The following is a 9349-nucleotide window of genomic DNA, read 5'->3' as shown; positions in this document are numbered from 1 at the left end:
AAAATACGTGCAAGCGCATGCGGTGAAGCAAAAATTCAATCACAAGTTATACGAGCATCGGTAATTAATTAACTTGTGACGAACCTGTAACGCGAGTAAAAATGTCAGCGGTTTCTTTTTTTGTTCGCTTTTGCTACCCGCAAAAATCCCGTAGATTGTTACCAACGTAAAATTCTCATCAAACTTTTAACGTACGACAAGTCTCTGGAGAAATGATAAAGCGTGTGGAAGGAAGGAAGGGAGGAAAGAGAGAAGGAAATAAGCGTGGAAAGGAAATTTAGAAGAGAAACAGCAGGCACAAAACAAACTCTGGGTTATTTATCGTGGCGGGTACGTTCGTCCCACATTATATACCCTCGTTTCGCTCACGGTCGGTACACATAATCATCCTCCCACCCTGTATACGTATAGGTAGGTATATACAGATATAACCCCGCGAATAGCTGGCCGACTTTATGAGATTATCCACCTGTTGCCGTTGGAGACACACACTCGGCTCAACTGCGCCTGTAACGAAGTCCCACGACTCCTGCGGAGCCGCATTAGCCGAATTTGTTGCAATTTTTAACTTTTCGTTTCTCTATTCTCTGGGGGAAAAAGAAAGTTATTGTAATCAAGCGGAAAATGAAAAGCTGAGTTCGAGACGAGTCGACGGGTTTCAACGATTTTGGTCTCAATTGACGCGGCTTTCGCAAACTTAGAACCGATTGGATTTTTACTTTGATCGGTTCGGGACTTTTTCAATTATTTCACTAACTAAATCACAAAAAATCAAACAAAAACGACGATGAATGGATTTGAATGAAAATTGGTATCGTGAGGCTTTTTGGGTCGCTAATCACGAATCTAAAGTCAGATTGCGAAATCCGCAATGGCGATCCAACAAGGTTGAAAAAAATCTAAAAATATTCCGATTTTGGTAGTAATTGGTAGGCGGAAGTTTTTCATTTTCATGTAACACGGTATCCGAGGGCTCTGAAATCGTTAATTACGATTCGAATTCGAATTGGATATTATTCTTTCGGTTCCCGTATGAACTTGGAACCTGCGGTGTGAGAACGAGACGTTCGATGGTTGGCTCAGGGCCAGTCTAACGTTATCCACTCTTGCAATCGTATCGATTGATCGCAGCTAGCTGCTGATGTTAACCCAAATAAGGAATTGATATCGCCCGCATTCGAAGCGGTTGAAATCAGTCGACATCAAGCGATCCTTTGAATGTAGAAGAAAATAACTTGGATGCTTAACTTTGGTAACACAGAACGGAATCCTCTCGCGAATTTTTTTTATTTTTTTTTGCGAACTTCGTCGCATTAATCGGGGTTGAATATGTGTTCACCCACATACATATGTATCTTGAATAACGTAAACCAAACGACATTGTATCAATTTGTTTTATTTTCTCTGCCCTCTTTCATGCGGTGCATTTTATAAAGTACGTGATCGGTATATTTATGGGAAAATATGTCGCGTGATTAATGCGCGCTACTTCCGGTAACACGTGACCGGGTTGAAGTAGCACCTGTAGTAGTTGTATTTCCCGCTCGCTGCCGGACGTTTTTCTAAAACCGGATAAACCGGGCCTGAATCTTCTCGCGTTCCGCCATCATTTTCGAAATATTCCCCCAGCTCTTGCAGACGATCCTCGTCGAAGTTATCCGGTCGATTATTTTCCATTTCGTTACGGCCACTTTCTGACCTGGCATAGTTTTGCGGGTAGATGATCGTTTCCTGAAACTTAAACGCGGTAATAGAGAGAGAGAGAGAGAAAAAAAAAAAAGAAATTCCCTATCTCGTTTTCGTGTTTCGGTTTCAGGTTTTCGCTCGTATTTTTTATTTTTATATTTTTTTATTCGTTTTCTTCGCTGCAACGCGACGCTCGGTGAGCAGCACGTGATGTACGATCATGCTTACACGTATATCGCGAGAGCAGCCTCATTGACTTGGGAATGCAATGTCGCCCTGCTACCCCCGTCAAGACGTGTCTTCGCGGAGTGATAAAGCACCAAACCGCGAAGCTCTCGAGGCGAACTGTTACAGTATCCGAGGCAGGCGGAATTTCGAGGGAAAATTTCGCGTCTATTAACGGTACGTAACATAACAGCGGCATTGCATAGGCCGCCGCAGACAGGCGTGAAAATCGTTAATTACTTTCGCGCGTAAAAACGAAGGAATTTGGAAGAAAACTCGAGGAACAACGCAGCCAGCTGTTTCACTCGAAATCAGGCCGATGCATCAATTACGCTTTCGTTGATTGAACGTGACAACGAAACGAATTACATAGGATTCACCGGGGCAGGGTTGAAGTTTCGAATTTAATAAATTTCGACTGCGCCTAATTCAGAACTATTTTCTGGCGAAACTTGAGGTGTAAAGAAATGAAACTTTTATAAAACGACAAAGTTTCGAAGGATCGGAAAACCGACTGGTCAGAGTTCCGAAATGCAGGATTCTGAAAATTCAAGTTACGACGGAGCAAAGTTACGAAAAGTAAAGTGTCGATCGAGAAAAATCTGGAAAAGTAAAGTTTCGGTAGAGCGAAATTCCGAAAATTGAATTGTACTCGCACAGCGTAATTTACTCAACGAGTACATGTCGAAAATCGGAATGACGAGGATTGTGAACGTAAAAATACCGAAAAATCAAAGTGGTCAAATTTCACCAAGCCAAAAATTCACAGAAGTGAAAATCTTGAATCATTCGGAATCTCAATGTTTCGAATCTTTAAATTCTCTAATTTTCGCGCTTTTGTAACTTTGAGCGTTGGGTTTCGGCCGATTCGAAACTTTAATGTGTCGTCAAATTTTGATTTCTTTACTTAAAGTTTCACCGTAAATAAAAATCCGGAATTAGGCGCTTTCGGAACATTCGAAATTCGAAATGTCAACCCCGCCCCGATTATAACATTTAAAGAGCGCATCTTTTTTCCGTACGTAATTGTAATTTCTACTAGTATATACGCTGGTGGTAATACCTTATTGCGATCGAATCCACGGCGCGTGAAATCAGGAGCCGGACGTGTCGCTGCGGATGAAATGGCGAACAGAAGTGAGCAGCCGAAGAGCAGTAGCGGTATTGAACTGTAAATCGGGCTCATTGTGTCGTCGAAAGGTTACAAAGCCGACTGGCGGTTACCTTAGAAAATACGTCGCCATATATACTCTCGGATCTGTTTCCCTTCTCCCCCTCGAAAATCGATCCGTAAATTTGGAAACGCGGCCGATCGCCTTTTCTATAGCGATTGATAGAGAGGAGGGGCACGATCATCGCCCTCTGCTCCCACACACGCGTCAAAGGGTATAAGCTCTCGGGCCTTTTTTCGCAACACAATTCCACGGATTACCATCGTCAACAATGCGATAAGCTCCCGCATCGCGTGCCCGCTTTCGAAGCTTCGGATGATCACCCGCTTCCGAAAAGCAGCTGCTGAGACCAGAAAAGTGAATGCCGGAATGATCGACCCGCGGGATTTCCAGACTCGGCTTAATTTCCCCGGAAAAGCTACTTTCTGAACCCAACGTTGACGGCTGGATTAAAAGTTGCCAAAAAGTGGAGAATGGTTTACGGCTCTTTGGCGGCGATTATACCGAGTCAGGTTGGTATTTGGACGATAAGAGGCGCTCGGGATGGGGTACAAAAATGCGAAGGTCCAAAAAGTCGACGAGATGAAATCCTCAAAGTCAAATTTCGGACGACAGTTAGAAACGTGGAAAGACCATAAATGCGTAAAATTGTCTTGTAGAAAAATTTAAAACGAGCTCGCAAAAATGTATAAATAAATTTGTCCCGAATTTTTTTTTTTTTTTTATGAAAACGAGCGAGATTACGAAAGGCGAATATTGAATTGTGAAAATACCCAACAGTCAAAAAGTCGACTTTTCAAATGTCAGACTCGTGCTTTTTTCGAAAACCTACGAATCCGATTTTTATCAACGGCGACTGACCAAAGACTCGAAAGGTCAAAGACCCGAAACCCACTAAGACTGAATGAACAAAATACCGAAAGCTTGCACCAGTTGCAGCTAAAGATGGCGTTAAGCTTGCGAAGTGACACGAGGGCGCCGACGTAAGTGTGGAAGACGATTTAATGTAATAACGTATTGAAGAAATCTAACGTACGGAAAAAGATGCACTCTTTAAATGTTATTAAAAATATATGGCGCTCTGTGCTCTCTTCATTCGGAATGCCAACTGTTCTGAAAATATTTCTTCGGTTAAAAGAGCTTTCGGTTAAACCAACTTTCGAGAAAGTAGTTATTCTATGGGTGATCTATCGAATATCCCAATTCCGGTAGACTGATCGTTCGTTATTTTAAAATTCGTATCTCGAAAATATTGGGTTTTCGATCCATCGAGTTTTCGGTCTATCGGGATTTTGACCCCACACAGGCGCTTGGAGGGCGATTGGAACACGCGCCCGGAGTTTGACCTCTTATCCGAAAACACGGCGTCGAGAGCGTTGTAAGCTTGCGAGTCTATGCCGACAAAGATAACGCATAATCGATACATGGTAACGATTTAATGACCATCTAGCGCGGCGCGCGGTATTACGGAGAGGAAATTGAATTGATGGGGATATCGCCGACTCCTAAATCAGAAATACGACGAAAGCTTTATTCCTCACGCTTCGCGCGATGACGTTCGGAGAATGCTCGTTTCGGCTTGCCGATCGTGAAAAAGGGGTTCGAAGCGTGAGGTAAAGGCTGCGTCCCTCGGATTCGGATCGCGGATTTCGTCCGGCATAAATGGAATAGTGGATAAGTGGTTCGCCGAGCCCGTATCTGACGCACGTCGATCGTCGTAATTATAATCCAGATAATTTGCATCGCGAAAAAACATCAGCTCTCGATGCTGCAACACCACGGTGCATTAAGGGAGAGGTTGTACAGCTTGGATGGCCTAAAATCATATCTGTTGTTAGGTGTTTTAATTTTCTAAAGAAAAGGAAAACACTTGGAGCTATTTCAGTTTGAAAGCTGTATTATTTACAGTTTTAGGAACATTTCAGAATTTTTTCGTCGAAATTAATAACGAAACGGCGGCACGGCGCGTGCAAGCAGCGAACGACGACGTTTTCGATCCAGTGGCGCAGATTTCACGGTCAATTTTTGTCGGATCGACTTCAAAATTTTGACACAATCTTGAAAACTTGTTTATCGGTTCGAACTCGTGACTGGATTTCTAAATTTCAGTCTCAAAATTTTTTTATAAAAATTTTCGAACAATTTCTTGATCGATAATTGAAATTTTTTGTTCGTAAACGTGTGTATTAGAAAAAAAAATGTTGTTTTCACTTTTGGGCTACGAGCTCGAATCCTAAAGGGTGTATTTAACTGAAAAAAATGTTTCTATCCGTTACAAGTTGGACATTGACGTCAAGAGATGCGCCACCGCAAAAGCCCTCGAGTTCGGAATCGTTCGCTACGTATACGTGCCATGTAACCATTTTGTTATTAATTTCAAAGAAAAAAAAAAATGCCAAAATGTTCTTGAAACTGTAAACAATAAGGCCCTCAAACCTGACATTGATCCAAGTACTTTCATTTTCTTTGAGTAAAAACTCCTACAAATCGGAATATGGTTTTAGACCGTCCAAACTACACCCCCCCCCCCCCTGGGGTATACGTGTCTATGATTAAATTCGCTCTCCTCCCGTCACGGAACGATTCATACTTCCGAAACGTCAAGCTGGGTTTTACTCTGATTCGAAAAAATGTTTCCAGATATATAAAAAATTATTCCCACGTAACGAACAATCATGTAGGTATAAAATTCATAAAATTCACAACGCAGAAGTGAATCAGACGACATGATGCAAGAGTTTCCTCAGTTATCGTGCGTCGTCCTTTGGGTCCATCGAAATGACCCCCACGTATGTGCGTGGAAGTAACGAGACAGATAACGGCCACATCTGCGGTGCGTCTGATACTCGCCGTGACAACGACGTGCCTCGAATCATTTGCGCCCCGGGGTATGTCCTCACTTTCGTTTCCGGATTAATTGACCGTTTCCGCTATTCCCCCTTCTTCACTTTCTTTGCCATTCTCATATGCGTTCGATATCGGACAAAAAATTACATTCGCCGCAACGAACTGCCGATGAAATCCGAATCGGCAATCGGCGACCCGTTAACCGGGTTGAACCTCGGCGCTCCTCCATGACTCGGTAGGCACGGCTCTGCCTCGTTCTTCCCCCGCCACAAAGACGGCGTCGCTACCCGAGGTTTCCAGAAGTGCTGGATCACGCCCGACGTTAGTCGCTGCGTAGAGAAACACGATACAAACTATCCGGACGAACTCACCCGGCAGTTTGGCACTTGAGCTCGTTGTCAGTCACCCGGCATCTTGAAACGTATCAACGAACCGTCAAACCTCGTCCATTTTGTGCTACGGACCTGTTCCAACTTGAGTTACGTTGAAAAGAAACAGCGTAGTTTAACCGTGAGTATCTCTTATTGTCATAACCTATATGTATATCCCTTCTCTCGCTGTTCTACAGAGTTTAATCGAAACTACAAATTATCCGCTACCGCATTTCTCTTTTTCAAAGGAAAAGCCGGTCGTTTATTCTCGCATTAGAAACCGTAATTTTCCTCAAGTCTCGACAAACGCAATCCAACGCTTCGAAGTCGTTGCTTCGTCTGGTACACCTATACATCTAGATATATGTGAACGATGGCGATGTGCCGCCGTGACGAGTGTCACCAATTATCTCACGTCTCGTATATATATATATTTCTCAACGGCTTACGCACGTTGTACGGGCAAAGTCCAGTCTCATTCTCGGATTAGAGAATTACTGCGAAGTAATTGACCACGTAACGTATAATATGTACCTTATACAATCAGCTGCAGATATGCAACGTTGGTTACAAGAGTAAAGTGGCATTGAGCGCAGCGGTAGAATTGGAATCGGTAGGGTTCTCATTGTTACACGATACATTATAAATTCGAAATACAATAAATTGTAGGAAACTATATAAAATAAATCCGTCCAAACGAAGGCCCCAATTTTACGAGGCTGAAGTTAGTAACGTTATCGTGTCGAAACGTTGATACACAAATTACTTTATCCACCTTTAGATATAAGTGGAAAAGTAGAATTAACAAAATCCGAGTTTTTTCACGCTTTGTTAACGGTTTCCTAAATTTCAGGGAATCCTAAAGTTGCAAAACGATCGTTACGGTAACGTTACAAACTTCAGCCTGATCCAGTTTTCGAAAATTCACGCACTTTTCTAAATTTACATTCTCGCCGCAGACCCGATACCAGAATGGCAGAAGCCGTGAAGCAAACGACAGAGGGAATCGCGGAGAGCCCGGAGAGCGGGCCTCACCTGGAGGTCTTCGACAGGGTGCGGAACATGCCCGTGGTTCAGTCGGCGATCGGGATGACGGGATCGACCTACAACTACGTCAAGGAGTCGAGCGATCTCCTCAGCTGGGCTCTGAATTACGCCGAATCCGGGCTGCATTACGCCTCGGCAACGGCGGCGCCGATCGCGACGCCGATCGTCAAGAAGTTCGAAGGGCCGATCAACAAGGTCGACCAGACATTGTGCAAGGGCCTCGATATCGTCGAGCAGCAGGTGTCGACGGCGAGGGAACAACCCCAGCATGTCAGTAGAATTATGGGGTTAATCACACGTGAAATCTGGTGTAAACTTTTTCGGAAACCCCATGAAAGTTGTCGAAATATTTGAAATCTTTTTAAATCTTTTTAAACCCTTGTAATCTTGAAATCAGGTTTACGTCAAATCGATGAGTGGTTAACACCTCGGTTAACCCTTTCAGTCGCACACCTTTCAACGCAATATTTTGGCATGAATTTTGTTACCAGAGAGTTCTTTCTTGAAACTTGGTACGCGGGGGCTTCTGGGGTTATTATTCGAAAACAGAAATTTAAAAATCATGAGAAAATTCTTTAAAAATTCACGTCTACTTAGATTTCACGTGACAAAAAAAAAACAAATATTCCCTGAAAATTTGTTAAACAGTGTTTCGTTTAAACAATTTAATGATAAGTTTTGCGCATTGTTATTACTGTTCAAATTTAAATTTCTTGGTGCTTTCATTGTCGTTGATGTTTTTCCGATTTTCACCCTATCATAAAATATTCAATATTGACAACGAGACTAACGTTTGATCGAGAATGTGATTACTTCGTGGCGAGTACATTCTCAAGAGGCTTACAGACGATTCCGTACTGATCGTTCATTTCTTGACAGGTTGTCGAGGCAGCGAGGGCGGTCATGAACAGCTCGATAGCACCGGCTCTTGAGAAATTGACCGCAGCTAAGGACACGGCGACTCACCAAGCCTCGTCGTTGAAGGAAACGGCCCTCGCCAAGGCGAACGAAGTACTGAACAACCAGTTCGGAGCGATGGCCGTTCAGGGTGTCGACAATGCGAGCGCAGCGGTGAATCGTTTGCTGGATCAATATTTCCCGGCGGTCACAACCGGGGATCAGGAAGTTGAGCCAGGTAATTCAATCCGCGGAATATTTCGATCCGCGAGAAAAAATGGAAGAGGGCCGACCAAAATCCTATACTCGGAGTGAATCGCGGAGAAAATTCTTCGAGGAGACGACCCGAAGTGTATTTAATTTTTATTTTTTTTTTTTCTTGGTTTCAGCCCCGATTTCGGCCGAAGAAAACAAGGTCTTGCACACTGTTCAAACCGTAGGTCAACTCTCGACGAAGACGGCGAGGCGCGTCTATCACTCGATATCTGCCCAGCTAAGGACCATAAAGAAGGAGGACGTCACCGCCTACATGAACAGCGCCATGTCGATCCTGCACTTAACGCAATTACTTGGCAGCGATAAGAATTCGGGGAACGGAGCTTTGGAGAGTGAAAAAAAGGACGACGAACAGGAGATCAAGGAGAAACAGTAGGCTACGCGGGGATGACGAGCTTTGCGATGGAAAATAGAGCTCGGTGGATATCGCTCAGTTCAGCTGTTACTTTGTATTGTACAAAACGTGGAAGTGTACAAGTAAAACTTAGAAGAGGAACGATAGCTGCTCCCAAGTACTGATCAGATATTGTATCTATTTTTATACCGCAGTTATCTACTGATAACGAAAAATTTGCATTTATGATTATTATGAATATCGAGTATCATGTGTACGTGGTACATGCCTATGTACATATCCTATACAGATGACCGTTGTCATCGCATGCATACATATTTTATACAAGAAAAAAAAAAAAAATGGAGAAATGGATGTTCCAAAGCGTAATTTGTATTGAATCTTTACGATCCTGTTATATATTAAGCATGATATTGTGAGGTAATGAATAACTAAGAAAAAAACAATAAATCAAGCATACCTTATAGTTACGA

General features: G+C 43.1%; 1 protein-coding gene and 1 long non-coding RNA gene across 4 annotated transcripts; one reads left to right on the top strand and one right to left on the bottom strand.

Annotated features, from left to right (window-relative positions):
- Positions 1-1380: 1380 nt before the first annotated feature.
- On the bottom strand, positions 1381-3214 carry LOC124180799. The gene is made up of 2 exons (XR_006870313.1): positions 2975-3214; positions 1381-1737 (listed from the first exon to the last, which is right to left on the bottom strand). It is a non-coding gene; the product is annotated as an uncharacterized LOC124180799 (long non-coding RNA).
- A 3008-nt stretch (positions 3215-6222) lies between these two features.
- On the top strand, positions 6223-9349 carry LOC124180794 (lipid storage droplets surface-binding protein 2-like). 3 transcript variants are annotated; one of them, XM_046566583.1, is made up of 5 exons: positions 6223-6440; positions 6550-6721; positions 7261-7618; positions 8228-8483; positions 8635-9349. In XM_046566583.1, the coding sequence occupies exons 2-5, from the start codon at positions 6675-6677 to the stop codon at positions 8895-8897; spliced, it is 924 nt and encodes a 307-aa protein (XP_046422539.1). In that variant the 5' UTR covers positions 6223-6440; positions 6550-6674; the 3' UTR covers positions 8898-9349. The 3 variants fall into 3 exon arrangements, with proteins under 3 accessions (XP_046422539.1, XP_046422540.1, XP_046422541.1); XM_046566584.1 differs by lacking the exon at positions 6550-6721 and having other exon boundaries at positions 6226-6440; XM_046566585.1 differs by lacking the exons at positions 6223-6440; positions 6550-6721 and adding an exon at positions 6779-6914.

The sequence above is a fragment of the Neodiprion fabricii genome, chromosome 4 (assembly GCF_021155785.1).
Source record: "Neodiprion fabricii isolate iyNeoFabr1 chromosome 4, iyNeoFabr1.1, whole genome shotgun sequence".
NCBI classification, from domain to species: domain Eukaryota; kingdom Metazoa; phylum Arthropoda; class Insecta; order Hymenoptera; family Diprionidae; genus Neodiprion; species Neodiprion fabricii.
The sequence above is the reverse complement of the archived record's forward strand: the minus strand, read 5'-3'. Positions and strand labels throughout refer to the sequence as shown.

What these genes read in the sequence shown, in the direction of transcription:
- LOC124180794 (XM_046566583.1), top strand. Translation starts at nt 6,675, where the DNA reads ATGGCGATGTGCCGCCGTGACGAGTGTCACCAATTATCTCACGTCTC. An exon ending in CACCAATTATCTCACGTCTC is followed by an intron (nt 6,722 to 7,260) that starts GTATATATATAT and finishes TTCTCGCCGCAG; the next exon opens with ACCCGATACCAGAATGGCAG. An exon ending in CGAGGGAACAACCCCAGCAT is followed by an intron (nt 7,619 to 8,227) that starts GTCAGTAGAATT and finishes ATTTCTTGACAG; the next exon opens with GTTGTCGAGGCAGCGAGGGC.